We start from the raw sequence: 25,751 nt of genomic DNA on the forward strand, positions 1-25,751 counted from the left end.
ATATACATCTTTATATATCTTAAACATCTTTATATATCTTAAACATCTCTATCTTTATATATCTTAAACATCTTTCTATATGTCTTAAACATCTCTCTCTTTATATCTTAAACATCTCTATCTTTATATATCTTAAATATCAACATCTTTATATATCTTAAACATCTCTATCTTTATATATCTTAAACATTTCTATCTTTATATATCTTAAACATCTCTATCTTTATATATCAAACATCTCTCTCTATATCTTAAACATCTCTCTCTTTATATCTTAAACATCCCTATCTTTATATATCTTAAATATCAACATCTTTATATATCTTAAACATCTCTATCTTCATATATCTTAAACATTTCTATCTTTATATATCTTAAACATCTCTATCTTTATATATCTTAAATATATATCTCCATATATTCATATATCTTTATGTGTATATATTTATCTTTGTGCATATATCTTTAAATTATATATAATGTCCATCTCCCCCTCTAGTCTATAAGCTCGTTATGGGCAGGGAATGTGTCTGCTAATTTTGTTGTACCGTACTCTCCCAAGCGCTTAGCACAGTGCTCTGCACATAGTAAGTGCTCAATAAATACCAATGATTGAATGGGTCTGCTCCAAGGGCAGCATCTCTCAGTCAATGACATTTACTGAACAATTATTGTGCGGAGAACACTGTACTAAGTGTTTGGGAGAGTACAACAGAGTTGGTAGACACATTCCCTCCCTTTGGGAGGCAGCATGGTTCAGTGGAAAGAGCCCGGGCTTTGGAGTCAAAGGTCATGGGTTCAAATCCCAGCTCCACCACTTGTCAGCTGTGTGACTTTGGGCAAATCACTTCACTTCTCTGGGCCTCAGTGACCTCATCTGTAAAATGGGGATTAAGACTGTGAGCCCCACGTGGGACAACCTCATCACCTTGTATCCTCCCCAGCGCTTAGAACAGTGCTTTGCACATAGTAAGCACTTAACAAATGCCATCATCATTATTATTATTATTAAGAAGTCCATAGGAGGAGATAAATGATAAAATGAATTAAGGTATATACACAAGTCCTGTGGAGCTGAGTACAGTGCTTTGCACACAGTAAGCGCTCAATAAATACAATTGAATGAGCTGAGGGTGAGGTGAATAAGACAATATCCAAGCCCCAGTCACCCCAGAAGTGGGGTGGAGGAGAGAACTTGGGCAATTAACTTCACTACGCCTCAGTTACCTCACTGGCAAAATGGAGATTAAGACTGTGAGCCTCATACAGGACATGGACTATGTCAAACCTGATTAGCTTGTATCTACCCAGCGCTTAGTACAGTGCCAATACATAGTAATACAATACATAGTAAGCACTTAAATACCACTGCAAAAATAATATGAGGCAGCAGTGTAGCAACTAAAGTAACTAGGAATTATATTTTCTTTAGTAATCTCTTTTGTAAAGAAAGGCAGAAAAATAGTACCAAGTACTGAAATTAAGAAAGTGAAGTAAACAACACATAGGAAGAGAGGGAAGCACCTTGAAGGAGCTCAAGATTTTATTTCACATCCAATAAACCAAAGATAATTGAAAATTGTCCCTTTCTGAATCTTTGCTTCAAGAAACATGCAAGAAGAGAAGGTTTGCTAAATACCAAGTCTCACATCACTATTTCCAGAAGAGAGAATTGTAGGGATGGCTATGAACACACATCATTGGTGGCAATCCCATATGAAAGAAAAACATGTTTTTAATGGCATAAATCTTCAGAAATGAATATAAAACCATATATCTACTGCACACAAAGCACTTGAGAGAGTACAATATAGAAGCAGAAGGCACGATCCCTGTCCACACCGAGCTTACAATCTGAAGGGGAAGACAGATCCAAAATAACTCAGACAGGAAAAAGAAACGATTAAATAGATATGTTCAATTTCTGAATCTTCACTTCAAACAACATGCAAGAAGAAAAGGTTTGGTACATGCAAAGTTTCAAATCTTTGGTAAATACAAAGTTGGGCATGCAAAAGTGCTGCAGTGGTAAAAAAAAAAAAATGCGCTCAGATGGTGACTTACCCCTTTCCTTTCTCCCCTGAAACTAGATATGGAGTTACCTGTATCACATATTAGTCGGAATGTTTGCTTCTCAATAATCAGTGAACAAATTCCTTAGTCTATTTGCATGAAAGATAGATTTCTTTTCTTATTCACCCTTTCACGCTACTCTCTGTGGGAAGCATCATGATCTAGTTTAAAGAACACTTAACTGGGAGTCAGAGGACGTAGGATCTAACCCCAGGACTGCCACCGTTGTCTTTCATGGTACTTGTTAAGCACTTTTTTTTTCTGATGGCATTTATTAAGCACTTACTACATGCAAAGCACTGTTCTAAGCGCTGGGGAGGTTACAAGGTGATCTGGTTGTCCCACAGGGGGCTCACAGTCTTCATCCCCATTTTATAGATGAGGTAACTGAGGCACAGAGAAGTGAGGTGACTTGCCCAAAGTCACACAGCTGACAAGTGGTGGAGCCGGGATTTGAACCCATGAACTCTGACTCCAAAGCCCGGGCTCTTTTCCACTGAGCCACGCTGCATGATGGAGAGAGCTCTGGCCTGGGAATCAGAAGATCAGAGGTTCTAATCCCGACTCTGCCACTTGTCTGCTGTGTGACCTTGGGCAGGTCACTTCACTTCTCTGGGCCTCAGTTGCCTCATCTGAAAAATGGGGATTGAGTGCTCAACCTGACTTGCTTGTATCCACCCCAGCACTTAGTACACCCCTAGCACACAGTAAGCGCTTAATAAATATCATTATTAATTATTCATTCATTCAATGTATTTATTGAGCACTGACTGTGTGCAGAGCACTGTACTAAGCACTTGGAAAGTACAAATCGGCAACATATAGAGACGGTCCCTATCCAACAATGGCCTCACAGCCTAGAAGAGGGGAGACAGACAGTATTATTATTATGTGGGATAGGGAAATTGGTATTATTATTATTATATGGCAGCGTGGCTTAGTGGACAGAGCATGGGCTTGGAAGTCAGAGGTCATGGGTTCTAATCCCGGCTCCACCACTTAGCTGTGTGACTTTGGGCAAGTCACTTAACTTCTCTGTGGCTCAGTCACCTCATCTGTAAAATGGGGTTTAAGACTGTGAGCCCCACGTGGGACAATCTGATTACCTTGTATCTATCCCAGCGCTTAGAAGAGTGCTTGGCACATAGTAAGCACTTAACAAATACCATTTTACTATTATTACTATTATATGGGTCAGGGACCGTGTCCAACCTGATTTTCTTGAATCTACCCCAGTGCCTAATACACTGTTTGGCACACGATAATTGCTTAACAAAAACCATTACAGAAAAAGAAAAGACTGACTTTCCTTCTACAAAAAGGCTACAGCTTCAAACCTGGATTTGAAAGAGCTCTTCCTTGCCAGCTAAAATACTTCAAAGACGAAACTAATGCCCTAAGGAACACTTGGGTGAACAGAAGAAAGACTTACAGCTTTGTTTCACATAGGGTGCTCCAATTCACTTAAAGAAAGTGTACTTTTAAAGGCAAAAGGAAAACGAATTCCAGTTGCTGGAATAGATTTTACTGAAATCAACTAATCAATTTAAAAAATGGTTGGGATGCCTCTGCTGAATTGCTGTGTTCTACAAAATGTTTGACAAGCCATTAACTCCCTGTGTTTGCTACTCACTACTTTATATTTTACTCTCCCAAGCACTTAGTACAGTGCTCTGTGCAAAGTAAGTGCTCAATAATATACTACTGATTGATCAATACAAGATAATTCAGGTTGAACACAGTCTAAGTCCCACATGCGGCTCACAGTTTTAATTCTCGTTTTACAGATGAGCTAACGAGGCACAGAGAAGTGAAGTGACAGTTCCTCTGACAGTTCCACGAGGCCACACTGCTTCCCTTTCATGATATCACAAGAAATAATGCCGGGATCAAGAGTGAAAGACCAACAAGAGTCAGTTTTCTATTGCACCAGGGGTTCTATGTTTGATGAACCTAGTGCTGAGGAAAACTAGCATTTTATGACATGCCTCAAATGAGACCACAGAGGTGCACACAATTATTTCTTCCACCATCACCCTGCCTTCTCTCCACATGGACGTGCCTTATCAGAAGGATGTTCCAAAATGCACAGTGAAAACATGCGTCACGAGAGCGATAATTGTTTTAGAAAAGTTCACCGAAGCTAAAATGGTTTAAAGAATTGAAATTGCCCCTATGAAATACGTACATAAGAATGGTTCCATAATTTTTATTGCATAGTATTGATTTTTAATGAGAAAAGGTTCAGGTTTTACATAATGCTACAATAATATGGTACACCTTGAAGAGATTTGGGAAAGTTCCAGCAGCCGCTGAAGCAGTTTTGGGGCAGAAATCAACAGCATCAGCTGACTTGTAAATCATTGAAAACATTTCGGTAAGTCAGTTACTTATTGTTTCATAAAACCTGTATTCCCAGGCTTGCTCATTAGAGAAGTCATACAAATTCCTGAAGCCCCACAGGACTAAATCGATCTGTTAAGATATCAAGTTGAAGCATTTCAATTAGGCCAAATGAATATTTCTTATCAATCAATCAATCGTATTTATTGAGCGCTTACTATGTGCAGAGCACTGTACTAAGCGCTTGGGAAGTACAAATTGGCAACACATAGAGACAGTCCCTACCCAACAGTGGGCTCACAGTCTAAAAGGGGGAGACAGAGAACAGAACCAAACATACCAACAAAATAAGATAAATAGGATAGAAATGTACAAGTAAAATAAATAAATAAATAAATAAATAGAGTAATAAATATGTACAACCATATATACATATATACAGGTGCTGTGGGGAAGGGAAGGAGGTAAGATGGGGGGATGGAGAGGGGGACGAGGGGGAGATTACTTGATGTATTATCAAGTAATACATCATTTCAAGTTCTAATCTCCATTACATCTTTGAGATTTCACACATCTTTACATTACCTTCAAGTTTGCCTTTTTTTAAAAAAGTAAATATTTAATTTTGAGAAATCCAATGTGCTAGTTGAAAAAAAAAAAGTGATCACTTCTCATCTACCCTGGGTACAACAAACCACTTGAAGCTTTTGAAAAATGGTTATTTTATGGGTCTGTAAATTAAGGGACTGGGTGACAGTGGAGGTGCAGCAATAATGATAATAATAATAACTGTGGTATTTCTTAGGCATTTACTAGGTGCCAGGGACTGAACTAAGTGCTGGGGGAGAATACAAGCAAATTGGGTTGGACAAAGTCCCTGTCCTACATCAGGTTCACAGTCTTTAATGCCCATTTTACAGATGATGTAACTGAAGCACAGAGCAGTGAAGTGACTTACCCAAAGTCACCCAGCAAACAAATAGCGGAGCCGGGATTAGAACCCATACCTTCTGACTGCCGGGCCTATACTCTTTCCATCATGGCCCAGTGGCAACAGCATGGGCTTGGGAGCCAGAGGTCATGGGTTCTAATCCTGGCTCTGCCGTTTGTCTGCTGTGTGAACTTGGGCAAGTCACTTAACTTCTCTGGGCCTCAGTTACCTCATCTGTAAAATGGGGATTGAGAATGTGAGCCCCACGTGGGACAACCTGATTACCTGGTATTTACCTCAGCGCTTAGAACAGTGCTTGGCACATAGTAAGCACTTAAATTCCATAATAATAATTAATTATTACAATGATAATTATTGATTATAATAATTATTCATTAGTATAATAATAATTATTAATTATTATTCTCAGTATTGAATGCCTGTTTTACAGATGCGGCATTAGAGTAGTGACAGCAGTCCATAATTATTATTATTATCCTTGATATTGAATGCCCATTTTACAGATGCAGCATTAGATTATTCATTCATTCATTCAATCATATTTATTGAGTGCTTACTGGGTGCAGAGCACTGTACTAAGCGCTTGGGAAGTACAATTAGTGACAGCAGCCTTAAAAGTGGCAGCCAGAGGAATCAGAGAAGATACTATTTGCCAGAGAAGATAGTATTTGTTAATAATAGTATCTGTTAGGTGCTTACTATGCATCGGCACTCTTCTAAACGCTAGAGAGAATGCAAGGCAATCATAATGGACACAATCTCTCTTCCACATGAGGCTCACGGTCTAAATAGGAGGGAGGACAGGTATTTTTTTTTTTAATGGTATTTGTTAAGCACTTACTACGTGCCAAGAACTGTACTAAGCGCTTGGGGTATCAGACTGAATACAGTCCTAATCCCCATTTTGCAGATGAGGTAACTGAGGCTCAGAGAAGTGAAGTGACTTGCCCAAGGTCACACAGCAGACACGCTGTCTGGGGAAGCAGTGTGGCTCAGTGGAAAGAGCACAGACTTTGGAGTCAGAGGTAATGGGTTCGAATACCGGCTCCGCCACATGTCTGCTGTGTGACCTTGGGCAAATCACTTAACTTCTCTGAGCCTCAGTTACCTCATCTGTAAAAATGTGGATACAGACTGTGAGCCCCCCGTGGGACAACTTGATCACACTGTATCCCCCCCCCCCCCAGAGCTTAGAACAGTGCTTTGCACATAGTAAACGCTTAACAAATACCATTATTATTATTATTAGACAAGTGGAGGAGCCCAGATTAGAACTCAAGTCCTTCTGACTCCTAGGCCTGTGACCTATCCACTAGGCCACACCTCTTCACACCACATCGGTTTTAATTACAGTAAATATAGTAAAAACAGTAAATAGAAAAATACTACGGCATTTGTTAAGCACTTACTATGTACCAAGCACTGTACTGAGCAGTGGGGTAGGTACAAGATAATCCGGTCGCGCACAGTCGGGCGCAGCTCGCGGTCAAATAATAATAATAATGATGATTCATTCATTCATTCAATCGTATTTATTGAGCGCTTACTGTGTGCAGAGCACTGTACTAAGCGCTTGGGAAGTACAAATTGGCAACATATAGAGTCACAGATCCAATTGTACAGATCACACAGAAGGGAGAGCAAGCCGGGGAAAAGAGGGCTTTCATGTGTATAGCACAGATAGACTGTAAATTCCTTTAGAGCACAGATCATATCTACCAACTCTACTATCTTCTAAACATTTAGTACAAAGTAAGCACTCAATAAATACCAATGACCGATTAATCTGACAATCCCACATCATGGTGTTAAGAAACTAAGTTCACTGCATGCAGGGAACACGCTGCTTCTTTATTTTGCACTTTACCAAGTGCCTGGTTCAACACATTGTACCTGACATTTGTTAAGCGCTTACTATGTGCAGAGCACTGTTCTAAGCGCTGGGGGGGATACAAGGTGATCGAGTTGCCCCACAGTCTTAATCCCCATTTTACAGATGAGGGAACTGAGGCTCAGAGAAGTCAAAGGCGGAGGGAGAACACGAATTTAATCCGCATGTTACAGATGAGGAAACTGAGGCTCATAGATTCTAAGTGAATATAAGCGAATCTAATCTTGTTGTACTACCCCAAGGGCTTAGTACAGTGCTCTGCCCGCGATAAGTGCTCAATAAAGACAATCGAATGAATGAATGAATGATTGAAGTGACTTGTCTAAAGTCACACGGCAGGCAAGTAGCAGAGCTGGGGTTAGAACCCAGTTCCCGTGATTCCCAGGCCTGTGTTCTTTCCATTGAAAAACAGCATGGCTTAGTGGAAATAGCCCGGGCTTGGGAGTCAGAGGTCATGGGTTCTAATCCCGACTCCGCCACTTGTCTGCTATGTGACCTCGGGCAAGTCACTTCACTGGGCCTCAGTTACCTCATCTGTAAAATGGGGACTAAGACTGTGAGCCCCACGTGGGACAATCTGATTACCTTGTGTCAACCCCAGTGCTTAGAACAGTGCTTGGGATATAGTAAGCGCTTAACAAATACCACCATCATCCTCATCATCACGCCACAACGTGCTCTCTCCTCCCTCTCTCCCAGTTATGTTTCCTCAGGGGGCACAGCGTGGCTTAGTGGAAAGAGCCCGGGCTTGGGAATCAGAGGTCATGGGTTCTAATCCCGGCTCCGCCACTTGTCAGCTGTGTGACTTTGGGCAAGTCACTTCACTTCTCTGGGCCTCAGTTCCCTCACCTGAAAAATGGGGATCAAGACTGTGAGCCCCAAGTGGGACAACCTAACAACCTTGTATCTATCCCAGCAATTGGAACAGTGCTTGGCACATAGTAAGCACTTAACAAATACCAACATTATTAGTAGGTTTATGTGAGCCTGACTTGCTACCTTTGCTCTTCCCCTGCCCCCCATCCCAGCCCCATGGCACTTATGCAGCGTGGCTCAGTGGAAAGAGCCCTGGCTTTGGAGTCAGAGGTCGTGGGTTCAAATCCAGGCTCTGCCAATAGCCAGCTGTGTGACTTTGGGCAAGTCACTTAACTTCTCTGGGCCTCAGTTACCTCATCTGTAAAATGGGGATTAAGACTGTGAGCCCCTCGTGGGGCAACCTGATCACCTTGTAACCTCTCCAGCACTTAGAACAGTGCTTTGCACATAGTAAGCACTTAATAAATGCTATCATTATTATTATTATTATCTGTCATTTTATTTATTTGTATTGATGTCTGTCTCCCCCACCTCTAGCCTGTGAGCTCATTGTGGGCAAGGAATGTCACTGTTTATTGTTGTACTGTACTTTCCCAAGCGCTTAGTACAGTGCTCTACTTGCAGTAAGTGGTTAATAAATATGATTGAATGAATGAATGAATAAATAAATAAATAAATGCTCTTTCCCCTGGACCAACAGCCGGGATCTCCGAAATACAACTAAAAAGTGGCTACCAGGATCATTTGGGCATTTAACAATAAATCATAGTTATGGTATTTGTTAAGCCCTTACTATGTGCCAAGCACTGTGCTAAGTGCTGGGATAGATACAAGGTAACCAGCTTGTCCCACGTGGGACTCACAGACAATCCTCACTTTACAGATGAGGTAACTGGGGCACAGAGAAGTTAAGTGGCTTGCCCAAGGTCACACAGCAGACAAGTGGCAGAGCTGGGATTAGAATCCACGTCCTCTGACTCCCACACTGCTGATATTCGCCTCACCCTCAACCCCACAGCACATAGGTATGCATCTTTAAATTAACTATATTAATTTCCATCTCCCCCTCTAGGCTGTAAGCTCACTGTGGGCAGGGAATGCGTCTACCAACTCTGTTGGACTGCACTCTCCCAACCGCTTAGTACAGTGCTCTGAACATAGTAAGCACTCAATAAACAGCATTGATGATAATGACATTACAAGCTACAGAATAAACAAGGGATATGTTCCCTGCTCACAAGGGGCTTGCATTCTAAAGGAGCAGACAAAAATAAAAATGTTTTCAACAAGTGATCAAAGTAAATAAACTGAGTGGACATATGAGTGCTAAAGAGAATGTATATTAAGCTCATAAGTACTAGAGTTGGTTGAATGACACAGCGCTTATTTTTTAAATTAATTTATTAATTAATGTTGGTATTTGTTAAGTACTTACTATGTGCCATGCACTGTTCTAAGCACTGGGGGGATACAAAGTAATCAAGGTTGTCCCACGTGGGGCTCACCGTCTTAATCTTACATTTTACAGATAAGGGAACTGAGGCACAGAGAAGTTAAGTGACTTGCCCAAAGTCACACAGCCGAGAAGTGGCGGAGTCGGCATTAGAACCCATGACTTCTGACTCCCAAGCCCGGGCTCTTTCCACTGAGCCACACTGTCTGACTCCCCCTTTAGACTGTAAGATCATTGTCTATTACTCTGTTGTACTGTATTTGCCCAAGCACTTAGTACAGTGCTCTGCACACGGTAAGTGCTCAATAAATACCACTTACTGATTGACTGATTGACTGATCTGGAGAGATTAAGACTGCTGCAGCCACCCACTCTCCCAGCTTTGTCAGGCTAATTTTTCAGGGTCTAATGAGAAGTAGGGACCGCCTCCATATGTTGCCGACTTGTACTTCCCAAGCGCTTAGTACAGTGCTCTGCACACAGTAAGCACTCAATAAACACGACTGAATGAATGAAGTAGGATGGTTTAAGAAAAAGTCCAAACGGTATCCACATTTGCCACATTTCTGTGTTTATTTATATGAATATGTTCAATGTGGACACAGGAAAAAAGAATAATAAGGAAGGTGGATCTTCTCTGTTAAAGATGCCTCAGTCCAAAAAGAAGGGGGACAGAGGTGGGCAAGAAAAGAGAAAAGAAGAGAGCCATTTGTCCCCGTCTTACCTGGAGCAGATTTAAATGAGGGGTTCTCATCTATTCTCAGTCCACTCTGACTCCTGCTCCCAAATCTTTGCTTGTGCAGCTGCATAAACTCTGTGGAATGTATGGAATCTACTTGATTAATTTCCCTGGATTGCGCAGTCTGATTGTCTCCAGCGTACCCTGAAAAGCACTGGAGGCCTTCAGGTTGCCTGACCGATTTAATTAAGTCATTCCCAGACACCACTTTCAGACCGTTCACTGGGGGGTCCAAATGAATTGAGTTCATCTCAGCAAAACAAGGAACAGGAGGGAGGAGAGGCTGGTCGTCTTCAGGAATGGGGTTGTACCATATTTCGCCTTCGTCATCGGCGTCATGCTCCTCACTGAAGTCTGAAGAACAATCCTTGGATGATGAAGGGCTTGCAGCGCCGTGGATTGTGTAAAGAAAACGTTCTCCAGGTGATCTGGGAGAAGCGTGGGGTATTCGAGGTTCAGTTAAAGTAGGAGATTTAGGCACTTGAGAGAGCTCTTGAGATTTCATAGAAATATTTTCCTCTTTCAGATTAGGAATCTTTAGAGTACACTGATGTAACCAATTGCGTTTCTTGGACACAGTGATGCTGTTATTCGGCCTGGATTCAAAGAGTTCATTGTCCTTAAGGCCTTTAAATTCTCTTTTCTTCATTGAAGACATGTAAACATTTTCAATTAAGTCTATTATAAAAAAAAAGGCGGAATATTACTTCAGATTCAGTCAAGAGGCACTCAATCACACTGACTTGGAGCCTGCTCTTCAGGAGCCTTTTTTTTTCTAAAGTCACTGTGTAACAAAATATTTATGAGCATACCCCACTAGAGGACTTGAACTAAGCCAAATAACCTTTAGAGCTTCCTTTCAACTCTGGTTCTATTATTTAGAAATTGGAAAATTCAGAGAATTACTGTGGTGATCATGATGCAATGCTGAAAAGATTCACCCATCGTCTGTGACTGTCTATAAAAATCACCTTGTATTAAATCAGCTTTTATTTTTATACCAGCTACACCTCGTATAATGTGAAACTTTATTTGTGCAGATCAGTACAATATTATTCTTCTTGACAGAGGCCAAGAATTTCTAATCATTTCAGAAAATACAAAATGATTTACAACTCTCTAACCACTTTTCTGAAAAATGTACTTTTCCCCATTAGAATTGCAGCACAATATCCATGCCCTGCTCGTTATTTTTCTACTCTTAAGTTCATTTACCAGCCAGAAAATTTGCCAGTCAGAACAATACTCTACAAATAGAGTTCTAAAAAGCCCATGCCTGATCTTGTGCTTAAAAACAATTATAATGTACTTACTCTCCAGAACAAAAAACAGAGAACAAAAATAGGACAGTACGCTCTTGTTTTAAAAGATCTAGCGAACAGTCAATTTGCACTTTTAAATCAGAAAAGTTGCTGGTCTGCAAGTGGCTCAGGTTAATTTGGGAACACATACAAACGACCTTTAAGGGTTTCTTTAAACAGAGAAGTACATTGCTAATTTAGAACTTGAAAATCATTGTCCCCCCAAAAGTTATTAAAAATTGTTAACAAAACTCAATATTTCTGTTACTGATTCATTAATAAACACTGTTTACTGCAGTTTCCTAGGTGGAAAATAATTTGGATGCTTGTTAAGCATTTATAACTTGTCAAGCACTGTTCTAAACACTGGGGTAGATACGAGGTAATCAGGTTGGACACAGTACCTGTTGTGCATGGGACACAGGTTCTAAGTGAGAGGGAGGGGGTTTAATCTCCATTTTACAAAATAAATAAAATAAATAAATAATGGCATTTATTAAGCGCTTACTATGTGCAAAGCACTGTTCTAAGCGCTGGGGAGGTTATAAAGGTGATCAGGTTGTCCCTCGGGGGGCTCACAGTCTTAACCCCCATTTTACAGATGGGGTAACTTGAGGCCCAGAGAAGTTAAGTGACTTGCTCAAGGTCACACAGCTGACAAATGGTGGAGTCGGGATTAGAACCCATGACCTCTGATTCCCAAGCCCGGGCTCTTTCCACTAGGCCACGGTGCTTCTCTAAAAGTGAGGTATAGCTGTAGATATCCAAAAGAAAAACTGAGTACGGTCCATTTTCCTACAACACAGAGGTTATGAGTCCAGGTTTTCCTTAATGTGAGGCTCTTCGAGATCCTCGCATTACGGAAAACTTGGGATATTGTATTTAATGTGTCTGTTTATTATTGTTCTGGACTTTCCCAAGCACTTAGCACAGTGCTCTGCCCACCGAAAGGGCTCAGTAAATACGACTGAGTGAATTAAGCCTTGACTGATGCTTACAACAGGGCTTAGAACAGTGTCCAATGCTTAGAACAGTGCTGGGCACATAGTAAGCGCTGAAAAATACCATCATTATTATTATTATTTTTATTATGCAAGGCACACTACTGTGCTTTGAAGCAGCATGGTATAGTGGAGAGAGCTTCGGCCTGGGAGTCAGAAGGTCATGGGTTCTAATCCTGACTCCACCGCTCGATTGCTGTGTGACCTTCGGCAAGTCACTTCACTTCTCTGTGCCTCAGTTACCGCATCTGTAAAATGGGGATCGAGATTGCGAGCCCCAATTGGGACAGGGAATCTGATTTATTTGTATCCACCCCTAAGCGCGTAACAAATACCCTAATTATTATTATTATTACTGTTTCTCAAGACAGTGGTCAGGCCAGATGTATGTTGATGGAAGAATGTCCCCTAATTCCCTCAACAGCACCTCTTAATTCTAGAATAACATTCTATGAAAAATATGTATTTATCAAACAAGGGACTGGACCACTGTATTTCACTTTCGTATTTTTACAATTTATCTCCACAATTTACAAGAAGTTGAAGGAAGTATTCTTTCGCATAGGCTAGACTTTAATAACAAGGTGTCAATGGAATAAAATATAGCTGTATTAATACTAATTTACTTGCATTTTACTTGCAATGGAAGCCTGTTTCTTTGGTATCACTGAATGAAGAATCATAGGAACCCATACCTTTGCAGTGAATAAAATAGTAGCAAACACTAGCAAATCTGCATTTCATTCATTCATTCATTCAATCGTATTTACTGAGCGCTTACTGTGTGCAGAGCACAGTACTAAGCGCTTGGGAAGTACAAGTCGGCAACATATAGAGACAGTCCCTACCCAACAACGGTCTCACAGTCTAGAAGGGGGAGACAGACAACAAAACAAAACATGTAAACAGGTGTCAAAATCCTCAGAACAAATAGAATTAAAGCTATATGCACACATTAACAAAATAAATAGAATAATAAACATGTACAAGTAAAATAAATAGAGTAATAAATCTGCACAAGTATATAAACAGGTGCTGTGGGGAGGGGAAGAAGGTAGGGTGGGGGAGATGGGGAGGAGGAGAGGAAAAAAGGGGCTCAGTCTGGGAAGGCTTCCTGGAGGAGGTGAGCTCTCAATTACTTCAATTTCAATTATTTGAATTCTCCTCCCTACCACAAAATCAAATAACCAGAATTTTCATTAGACTCTCTTCCATGAAGAAAAGTCCCCAGTAAAAGGTACACATGAAACTTTTGGTTTCCCTTCTCTTAATTCCTTATCACACATATCGCCACTGGGACCGTCTCAAAAAACCCAAATCCAAAAGCGGTTTAAAGCTCGTTGTGGGCAGGTGACGTACCTACTGACTCTGTGATATCGTATTCTCCCGAGTGCTTAGTATAGTACTCTGCACAAAGTAAGCCCTCAGTAAATACCATTGATTGATTGAATATTGATACTACTGGTTTGCAAAGTCAAACTGGGTGCTGCGAATTCTAAGACTCTAAGGTCGTTGTGGGCAGGGAACGTGTCTACCAATTGTCTTATATTGTACTCTCCCAAGCGCTTAGTACAGTGCTCTACACACAGTAGGCGCTTAATAAATACGACTGTTCGAATGAATGAATGAAATACGATTTATGGATTGACCTGAGACTGAGCAACCATCACACCCACACTGGTCGTTTTCCTTTCTCCCTCCAGCCTTGAGACTCAGGCCTTTTCAGCAAAGATCAGACTGCTTCGAAACACTCAACCAAGGTTTAAACCTGAGATTTACACTTAAACCATGGTTTAGAGTTGTGATTTTTGGTGTCTTCATCCCTTCAGAAAATACATTTGCACCCTAGGCCCCATCTCACATCTCAGAACTCTTGTGATCTTCAATAGACTCTCCTACCCGCAAAAAGTAGAGTGTCTAGGCTCTTTAGATGCTTTAAACGATAGGTCAGGATTAGAAAATTGTGTACCTTCTGACAGCTATAGTCCACTGCTCACTTTACATTTTCTACAAAGTCTCTCACAAACAAAATTTTATTTGGCTAGACACGTTATTTAAAGTCCTACCAGAGTCTCTGACAACATTGTAAATGATATCCCAGACACGCTACTACTTGTACTGCATTCCACAGCAATGTAAGGAGTAAAACCGAGCTGCTACATCCTCATACTTAAGCAAGTTGATACTTCTATTGATAAAGTATTTAATGCATGTGAAATATGAAAAGAAAGAATTACATCTTGTGAGAACACATGGTGCAACTATTTTTAATGGCTGCAGGCTGCAAAAGCTTGACTTGTCTTTTCACTTCTCCAGAAATAAAATTAGGACGTAACAATCAAAGGTTTATTTTACCAAATGCATGAAAATTCTTTTTTTTATTTCACCTCAGCAATCTTTTCAAACATTTCACCATTCACTTTTTAAATAATCTATAAATACTAAAATGGCTCAAAGTCTTTTAAAAATTATTTTTAAAGCATTTTTTAGACTGTGGAAAATACAAAATGATTCTTATTTCAGCAGTCAAGTGAATCATAAACAGATTCTGGTTGCAGTTATAGGTTAATCATTTAAGGTACGTGATTTTTCCCAGTTAATTAAAATTTTCAAGATGTAGAGTACAAGTCACGTAGGTAGTTCTTTGCTCATCTACAGTCTTCCTCCTCTGAATTTTTTTTCCTTAAACATGAAAGCAAATTTAAGATTTCTCTCAGAATTCATTCTCCATATTACACCAACTTAACACCCTTATCAGGAGGAAAAAAAGGCAAAAGTGAATTTTATGTCTACATTTGCCATGTAAATGTATTTTCATCTTACTGCGGTCATAAGTCAAGCACCCTACAATATAATTAACAGAGTCCTAATTAAAGTCATTTTAATTTCTTTGAATACCTGTGAAAGAATGCATAGAAGCAGCAACTAAAGTTCTTTGCTGAGCAAAAGTATTCTAAATACTAGTTAAGTATCTTAACAATTATGTTTTCTGAAGAAGCATTGTTTTGTAATAAAGCTAGAGGATTTGCTGTTGCTAAACATTAAACCACGTGCAGCCTAGTTTATAATTTTAAACACAACAGTGAAATTTTTTGAAGGGGGAAGGGAAATGTAGCATTTTTAATTGGAAATGGAACAGTACTACACATTAATAGAACGCTCTGTTTTACAATGAGAGAAATTATGTAAAGTTTGTGAAACTTTGAAAAAACACTTTAGTAGATAAACTGTGGACAATAGATTTACCTCGAACTTTGATTTTGGCATTGACGATCCTGGCAATTGAGACCAGTCATACTTTCATTATCTTTATTTAAATCTACTCTAATACTAATTAATACCTGTTGGTTTTTCCTGCCTACTCAAGGCACCACCATTAAAGACTTTCACAAATTTCCTGAAAAGCAAAGTGTTTCTTTATATGCACTGGGAGAAGCAGCGTGGCCCATGGATAGAGAACGGGTCTGCGAGTTAGAGAACCTGGGTTCTAATCCTGCCTCCACCACTCATCTGCTGTGTGACCTTGGGCAAGTTGCTTCACTTCTCTGTGCCTCAGTTACCTCACTAGTAATACGGGGATTCAAGCTGTGAATCCCATGTGAGACATGGATTTCGTCCAACCTGAGTAACATATCTACCCCAGTGCTCAGTACGGTCCCTGGAATGGCTCAGTGGAAAGAGCCTGGGCTTTGGAGTCAGAGGTCATGGGTTCAAATTCCGGCTCCGCCAATTGTCAGCTGTGTGACTTTGGGCAAGTCACTTCACTTCTCTGGGCCTCAAGTTCCCTCATCTGTAAAATGGGGATGAAGACTGTGAGCCCCACGTGGGACAACCTGATCACCTTGTATCCCCCAGAGCTTAGAACAGTGCTTTGCACATAGTAAGCGCTTAACAAATACCATCATTATTATTACATAGTAAGCACTTAATAAATGCCATTAAAAAAAACCCATCCTAGCCTACAGTGGATGCATAGTAGAAGTTGCTAATAATAACTGATGGGCAGAACATACAGTTTCAGGCTACAGTGTTTTATCGTTCTGTCTTATTTCAACTTGGATGGAAATTATTTTCCAGGTTAACTTTACTCAACTGCTTGCCTTTAGGCCTATTTGAACACTTTTTCCCAGACTGAGCCCCCTTTTTCCTCTCCTCCTTCCCTCCCTCCCTCTGCCCTCCCCTTCCCCTCCCCACAGCATTTGTATATATTTGTACATATTACTCTATTTATTTTACTTGTACATATTTACTATTCTATTTATTTTATTAATGATGTGCATATAGCTATAATTCTATTTACTCTGACGGTTTTGACACCTGTTTACTTGTTTTGTTTTGTTGTAGTAAGAGAAGCAGCGTGGCTCAGTGGAAAGAGCACGGGCTTTGGAGTCAGAGGTCGTGGCTTCGAATCCCGGCTCCGCCACACGCCTGCTGTGTGACCTTCGGCAAGTCACGTCACTTCTCTGAGCCTCAGTTACCTCATCTGTAAAATGGGGATTAAGACTGTGAGCCCTGTGTAGGACAACCTGATCACCTTGTATCCCCTCAGCGCTTAGAACATTGCTTTGCACATAGTAAGTGCTTAACAAATGCCATCATTATTATTTTTAGACTGTGAGCCCACTGTTGGGTAGGGACTGTCTCCATATTTTGCCAACTTGCACTTCCCAAGCGCTTAGTACAGTGCTCTGCACACAGTAAGCGCTCAATAAATACGATTTATTGATTGATTGTTGTCTGTCTCCCTCTTCTAGACTGTGAGACCGTTGCTGGGTAGGGACCGTCTCTATATGTTGCCGACTTGTACTTCCCAAGAGCTTACTACAGTGCTCTGCACACAGTAAGCGCTCAATAAATGATTGAATGAACATTTACCCTAAATGGTATTTACTGAATGCTTACTGTGTGCAGAGCTTTGTACTAAGCGCTAAGCAGAGTAGAACACAACAACGTAACAGACACATTCCCTGTCTACAATGACCTTAGAGTCTAGAGGGGAAACTATGACGGAGTTGTCACAGTCAGTCGCAGAGATGGACTTAGAGCCTACGAGTTCTCAGTCCAGAAAACTCTTTCCATTAAACCTGATCGTCCTTAACACTACTTTTGTAGAGAATGTTCAAGTTTTCACAACCCGGCTCCACCACTTGTCTGCTGTGTGACTTTAGGCAAGTCACTTCACTTCTCTGTGCCTCAGTTACCTCACCTGTAAAATGGGGTTTAACACTGGGAGCCCTGTGTGGGACAGGGACTGTGTCTGACCTGATTACCTTGTATCCACCCCAGCGCTTAGAGCAATGCTTGAAACGTAGTAAGCGCTTAACAAATACTATTATTATTATTTTCCTGAAGTAAAGTTGAAAGTCACATCATAGGGGTAGGGAAACTGGTGGTCACCCCAAGAAAGATATCCGAGATTGAAGTTTAGTCTAAGAAAGAAACTGACACAGAGAATGAGTATAAGATAGTGATGATGATTATGGCATTTGTTAAGTACTTACTACGTGCCAAGCACTGTACTAAGCACTGGGGTAGATATGAGATAATCAGGTTGGATGCAATCCCTGTCCCACAGTGTAAATAAGAAGGAGTATTATTGCATCTTCATTATTATTCATTCATTCATTCAATCGTATTTATTGAGCGCTTACTATGTACAGAGCACTGTACTAAGGGCTTGGGAAGTACAAGTTGGTGACATATAGAGACAGTCCCTACCCAACAGCGGGCTCACAGTCTAGAAGGGGGAGACAGACAACAAAACAAAACATATTAACAAAATAAAATAAGTAGAATATGTACAAGTAAAATAGAGTAATAATAAATAGAGTAATAATATGCCCTGTGGAGTTCATACTCAGAGCTTGGACAATCTGGTTGGTACATTCCACCAGCTAGAAACAGGAGATGGAGCCTCCTGTGCAGTCTTCCACTTTTAAAAAGCAGGTGGGGGTTGTCCTTTTTTTTTTCAGTATTTTATGTTTGAGTTTCTGGGAAGCTGACTTCCTTACCCAAACATTTTGGAAAATCACAGTAGGTATAAAAGAGCTGATTTATTAAATAAGCCAAATGCTGTTTCATTTGCTTAGTGATTTTTCCTCTGTAAACAAAGCCACTGCCCCTGTCTTTTGAACCTGGGTCAGAAGGATGATTTCTGTGGTTGACACAGCGAGCATCTCCCCCAGATCTCTTCTGGATTTTGCTTTTACAGCCTGGGCGATGGTGGACGGAGGATCAAATGTGCAAGCCCGAACCTCCCACAATGAAACTATAAGCTTGTTATGGGAAGGGAATGTGTCTGCTAACTGTTGTACCGTAGGTGACGGAGAAATTCCACTGATCGATTGAGTTGTAGATGAAGAAACTGAGGTACGAAGAACTTAAGTGACTTGTCCGAGGTTACACGGCAGGCAAGTAGTGGGGTCAGGATTAGAACCCAAGTCCTACAACTTCCAGGCCCGTGGTCTTTCCACTAGGCTATGCAGGGTTGGCAATGAAGCAGCAGGGCTGGAAATGAAGCCTGGGGAGGGCTAGGAAACATAGGCTTGCCATGAGTTCAGGAATATCCAGGCACATCTCTAAAACAGAGTCTTAAAAAATATTTTAGGCTCAAATTCCCAGCACAAACATATCTGGGCTCTGGGGTCCAGAGCGGGAAAAAAAATTGCATATTACCTCTGAATTTGCTTCTGAATAAAGCAATTACTGCTTATTTGTAAAGGCAAAGTAGCATAGCTGATAAATGTTTTCTGAATTCTTTAGTAATTTAAGGCTTGCAGAAACACGATAATATCTTCTTCTCTATGCAGTAACTTTAAATTTTTCTGAAATAATCTTCCCAATTAGGAACAAATTGGCCGGCTCGTGACTGCTAAATTCATTACTGCATAAAACCACTGGCAGTATCACGAAAGTTTTTCAGTGATGCTTAACGTAACCTGGCCTCAGTCGCCATGTGAATTCTGCTGCTAAAACCTAAAATATTTTAGTGGATAACCACACAAAGGAATTAACTGACATGAAGCTTTCAGTCAGAGTAATTTGCATTCATGCGTGCTCTGTTTTATCTAAATTGTTCACATTAGCAGAACTCAGGTCTGATGCTAACTCCCAGTGAAAGACAGAAGAATCATAAGCGGTGGGTATCAAGGTAAACAGTTCACTTTTTAAAAGGTGAAATATTTGCTTTTTTTTTCCTCCCCAAAGGATAATACAGGTTGTATTAAAGTGAACTACAATCTATTCCATCTATGTGACCTGCGGATAGATTGAACCACTTTCCTTTTCCAAGAACACCTGCAACTCTCTATTTTCCTCATTGGAATATCAGGAAAATCAGTTAGATCATCTGTGCAAGAAACATTTCAAGATCCGGGCTCTGAACACAGCGAGTGGTCAATAAATGCCATTGATTTTGATTGATCCTTGGAGTAAAGTATGCACAAACACAAGGTATTCTTAGACTGTGAGTCTTTCCCCCCATCCAGGGACAACGACCAGTTCTCATTTCCACCTGTGAATTATCTCCCAGTGCTAAGTGCAGTGCTCTGCACTTAAAAAGCGCTTAAAATATAATTCCTAGTACTCATCCTTTAAAGAATCCCAATGGCATCTCTGCCTATCATAATTATTTTAATTTCTTACACAATGCACGGTTTTCTGATCATCATCCTATGTCAGTCACATCTAAAATTTTACAACTAGATTAATTCTCCAGGTTCGTGTTTACATTTCTCATCAACCAATCTTATTTACTGAGCGCTTACTGCATGTGGAGCACTCTTCTAAGCGCTTGGGAGAGTACAGTGTAATACTATAACAAACGCATTCCCTGCCCACAACGACCTTACAGTCCAGAGGGGCAGACAGACATAAAAAAATTAAGGATAGGTACGTAAATAAGTGCTTATTATCTAAGGGCTGAATTTCAATATGAGCAGTAAAATATCTTGAGGTTTTAAAACTACCTATTTTAGATTTCTGAAACAAAATGTATTTATAAGAACAATGCTACGTATATTATAATTTACTCTTAAAGCTTATTTAGGAAGCAACTCAAATTAACCTCTTTGCTGATATAATTCCAACAAATCCATCCTTATCTTAAAGGGATTGGCTGTTTTAGAACTTGACTGAGTACATAAAAGAGAATGAAGAGCTGTCCAAAGGTAAATATTTTGCCTTCTAATAGGATACGGCATGTCTGAAGAATTTTATACTGTGAAAGCTGAAATTTTGGAAGTTTACTTGAATCAAGGCCACCAAAGGGCAAGAAAGGAGTTGTGGTACTGATGTTTCTAAAAGATGAGAATTATTGGGAGTTAACGCTTTCAATTAAGCTTTCTATCCTAAAATCAATCAATGGTATTTATTGAGCATTTAGTCTGTGCAGAGCACTGTTCTAAATGCTTGGGAGAGTACACTAGCGCTTAGTACAGTGCTCTGCACATAGTAAGCGCTCAATAAATACGATTGATGATACACTACAAGAGAATTTGCAGATACGTTCCCTGCCTATAATGAGCTTAAAGAACGTTATTTTCATGATACATTTAATAGTCCACCACATTGGCTTTCAAATTCAAGTCAGTCAGGTATTATTAAGCAATCACATTACTAGGAATTCCTTATTTTGTAAGTTTGTTATAAATCAGAACTCCTATTATATTTTCTGGAAATATACGATGCATTTTAGATGGATCATCTCAGTGCCTAGAAGTTTTGTCAAGAGGTTTGCTCACAATATCTTTTAATAATAATAATGATGGTATTTGTTAAGCGCTTACTATGTGCCAAACACTGTTCTAAGCGCTGGGGTAGATACAAGGTAATCAGGTTGTCCCACGAGGGGCAAACAGTCTTTATCCCCATTTTATGAGGTAACTGAGGCACAGAGAAGTTAGGTGATTTGCCCAAAGTCACACAGCTTTCTAAACTACTTAACTTTGTATTTACTCAAAAAAATCTTATGAAAACAAGTCTTCAATATTTTCAGTTGAAAATAAGTGTGAATATCTAGAAACTATTACATTTATTTCCATAGTTCAAAAATCTAGTTTGAACAATTCATCATCATCATCATCATCATCACCATTATCATCATCAACAATCGTATTTATTGAGCGCTTACTGTGTGCAGAGCACTGTACTAAGCGCTTGGGAAGTACAAGTTGGCAACATATAGAGACAGTCCCTACCCAACAGTGAGCTCACAGTCTAAAAGGGGGAGAGAGAGAACAAAACCAAACATACTAACAACAAAATAAAATAAATAGAATAGATATGTACAAGTAAAATAGAGTAATAAGTATGTACAAGAAATATCACTGGCATTTAAGCTTTTTCCATGCACACAAAACGATAAAGCACACAAATCATGCAACTCAAAAAAACGTGTGATCAGCTGTAACGGAACAATACTAAAAAGTTTCATACTTATACTAAAAAATCTCAGCTTTTAAGGAGGATGAGTAATTCTTGTTGTTTCCTATCAACAAGTTCCTATCAACTTGTCCTTTGCTCTCAGCTGCTTTGGTGCAAAACATAAAATTTCACTCAATCCAACAACAATGCAGTGAGTTTACCGTTGACAAACGCTCCAGCCCCTGAAATGTTTTGGCCTCTTCCCAGGCTTCAATATATATATATATATATACACTGAATATATATTATATATTCAGTATATTATATATTGTACTTCCCAGGTGCTGAATACAGTGCTCTGCACACAGTTAAGCTCTCAATGAATACGACTGAATGAATATTGAATATATTCACTATATATTGAATTATATATTGAAGTTTCAATGTTGTTTTAGTAAATGACAATAAAAAGCGTCAAGTCATTATAGCCCCACGTGGGACAACCTGATTACCTTGTATCCTTCCCAGCGCTTAGAACAGTGCTTTGCACGTAGTAAGCGCTTAACAAATGCCATCATTTTATTTATATATATATATATATATATATATATACATAAAATGCCATGCTTCTTCTTATTATCGTCTATTAAAACGACATTGAAATGTTATCCGCCAGATTTGAAATGCAGTTACTTGAATTGCCTGATTCCCATCAGCGCTTAGAACAGTGCTTTGCACATGGTAAGTGCTTAACAAATGCCATCATTTTATTTTCTTATATATACATGTATATATGCATATATGCATATGTATATATACATACATATATATACATACACACATATATATTCATTCAATCAATTCATATATATTCATTCAATAAATACGATTGAATGAAAATATATATACACACATATATGTGTGCGTGCATATATATATATACATGCATATACATATGCATACATATATATGCATACCTATATATTCATTCATACAATCAATTCATATATATTCACTCAATACGATTGAATGAATATATACACACATATGTGTGTGTATATATACATGTACATATACATATGTATATATGCATATATACCTGTATATTTTAAAAAATAAAATGAGGGCATTTGTACATATATACACACATATACATACATATACACATACACACATATCTACCACTGTTATGATGATGATGATGATGAAAGGCAAATCTGAGAGGGTGGGGGGAAAAAAGACAAAAATCCCTGCTTTTCCATCGGGAAAATAGGTTTTGACTGGAGGAAAGGCGCAGGCCGGCGGGTGGCGGGGGGAAAGAAGTTGCAGGGTACAAATCTGGGATTACATTCCATTTTCCCAAGCCTTCCAAGTCCCGGCTTCTCCCTCCAGCTCCGAAGCGGGAAGGGGGCCCGGCTCCAAATCCGGGATGAAAAGGCAAGGAGGGAATTTGGGCAGGTTGTTTAAAGGCAGTGCAAGGGCGCGGGAGCGGCGCTGCGGGAATTGGTCCGGCGGCGCCCTGCCCTGCCTTCCCCAGCGCTCGGCCCGGTGGGAGACCCCCTGGAAACGGGAAAAGGGGAAGGGGATTGGGAAGCGGGGGGGGGGGGGAGGGGGGGGGGGGGGGGGAGGGCCCTACCTGGGAGCGGGGCTCCAGGGTCCGGGCGGTGGCGGGCTGCGGGGCGGGGGATCCCGGGCTGATCCCGGGAAGGGAAAGGCGGCGGGAATAGCGGAAGGAATGCGATGCGGAGCGGACCGCAGCGGGACCCGCCGGAGGGAAAGACAGACGGAGGAGAACAATGCCACAGACACCGAGGGGCGGGGACAAAACGACGGGAGGGACCAATGGGGTGAGAGGGGCGGGGCCGGCGGGACGGCCCGGGGCCAATAGGACGGGAGGGGCGGGGCCGGGAGGACGGGCCGGGGCCAATAGGACGGGAGGGGCGGGGCCTAGGGGACAGGGGGCGGGGCTTGAAGGCAGGGCGGGGCCAAGAGGGCGGGAGGGGAGGGGCCAAGAGGATAGGGGCGGGGTTACAGGACGGGGCCAATAGGACGGAGGGGCGGGGCCAAGAGGATGGGCGTGGCTATAGGACGGGGCGGGCCGAGGGGTGGGGGCGGGGCTTGAGGATGGGGCGGGGCCAATAGGACTGGGGGCAGGTCAGCAAGATGGGGCGGGGCCAAGGGGCTAAAGGGCGGGGCGGGGCCAATAGGAAGGGAGGGGCCAAGATGGCAGGGGCGGGGTTAGGGGATGGTGTGGGCCCATAGGGCAGAAGGGGCGGGGCTAGAGGACGGGGCGGGGCCAATAGGACGGAGGGGCGGGGTCAAGGGGACAGGGGCGGGGCTAGAGGACGGCGCGAGGCCAATAGGACGGGAGGGGCGGGGCCAAGAGGACAGGGGCGGGGCTAGAGGACGGCGCGAGGCCAATAGGATGGGAGGGGCGGGGCTTGATGAGGCGGGGCCAAGAGAACGAGAGGGGCGGGGCTAAACGGATAGAGGCGGGCTACCGGATGGGGGCCAGGTTACCGGATGGGGCGGTGCCAATAGGACGGGAGGGGCGGGGCCAATAGGGCAGAAGGGGTGGGGCTAGAGGACGGGGGGTCAATAGGATGGGAGGGGAGGGGCCAAGAGGATAGGGGCGGGGTTACAGGACGGGGCGGGGCCAATAGGATGGAGGGGCGGGGATAGAGGATGGGGCGGGGCCAAAGGGATAGGGGTGGGGCTTGATGATGGGGTGTGGCCAATAGGACTGGAGGGCGGGGCCAAGGGGACAGGGGGCGGGGCTAGAGGGAGGGGCGGAGCCAATAGGACGGGAGGGGCGGGGCCAAGATGACAGGGGCAGGTTTAGGGGATGGTGTGGGCCCATAGGGCAGAAGGGGCGGGGCTAGAGGATGGGGCGGGGCCAAGAGGACAGGGGCGGGGCTAGAGGACGGTGCGAGGCCAATAGGATGGAAGGGGCGGGGCTAGAAGATGAGGCGGGGCCAAGAGGACAGAAGGGGTGGGGCTAGAGAATGAGGCGGGGCCAAGAGAACGAGAGGGGCGGGGCTAAACGGACAGGGGCGGGGCTACCGGACGGGGCCAATAGGAAGGGAGGGGCGGGGCCAAGAGGACGGGGCGGGGCCAAGAGGACGGGAGGGGCGGAGCGACCTTGGGCCAGTCACTTCACTTCTCTGGGCCTCAGTTCCCTCACCTGTAAAATGGGGGTGGAGACTGTGAGCCCCACATGGGGGACAGGGACTGGGTCCAACCGGAGTACCTTGTACCAACCCCAGCGCTTAGAACAGTGCGCGGCCCATAGTAATCCCGTGGCAAACACCATCATCATCATCATCATCATGGGGGGAGGAAAAAGCTACAGAAACCTGGCGGGAAGCGGGAAAGGTCCAGAGTCGCCGAACCCGAGGAAGCCGAGGAGGAGAGAAGCGGAAAGTGGAGAACAATAATAGTGATAATAATAATAATAATAATAATAATGTTGGTATTTGTTAATAGTAATAATAATGGCTTTTATTAAGCACTTATTATGTGCCAAGCACTGTTCTACACACTGGGGTAGATCCAAGGTGATCAGGTTGTCCCACGTGGGGCTATCTTCATCCCCATTTTACAGATGAGGGAACTGAGGCCCAGAGAAGTGAAGTGACTTGCCCAAGGCTACACAGCAGACGAGTGGCCGAGCCGGGATTAGAACCCATGGCCTCTGGCTCCCAGGCCCATGCTCTATCCTCTGTGCCAAGCTGCTTCTCCAGGGGAGAAGGGATACACACACACACACGTCCTTCCCCCTCCCTCCTCCCTAATAATGATAATAATAATACTAATAAT

General features: G+C 42.0%; 1 protein-coding gene across 1 annotated transcript in view; it reads right to left on the minus strand.

The window, feature by feature from the left end:
* SYDE2 (synapse defective Rho GTPase homolog 2) overlaps positions 1-23,610 on the minus strand; it is a 75,048-nt gene extending 51,438 nt beyond the window's left edge. The window contains exons 1-2 of the mRNA XM_038745997.1: positions 23,569-23,610; positions 10,253-10,945 (exon numbers count right to left, since the gene is read on the minus strand). Of these exons, the coding sequence (XP_038601925.1) occupies positions 10,253-10,925 (673 nt within the window). The 5' untranslated portion in view covers positions 10,926-10,945; positions 23,569-23,610. The remainder of the gene's footprint in view (positions 1-10,252; positions 10,946-23,568) is intronic.
* Positions 23,611-25,751: the final 2,141 nt, after the last annotated feature.

This window comes from Tachyglossus aculeatus, chromosome 4, assembly GCF_015852505.1.
Source record: "Tachyglossus aculeatus isolate mTacAcu1 chromosome 4, mTacAcu1.pri, whole genome shotgun sequence".
Classification (NCBI taxonomy): Eukaryota; Metazoa; Chordata; class Mammalia; order Monotremata; family Tachyglossidae; genus Tachyglossus; species Tachyglossus aculeatus.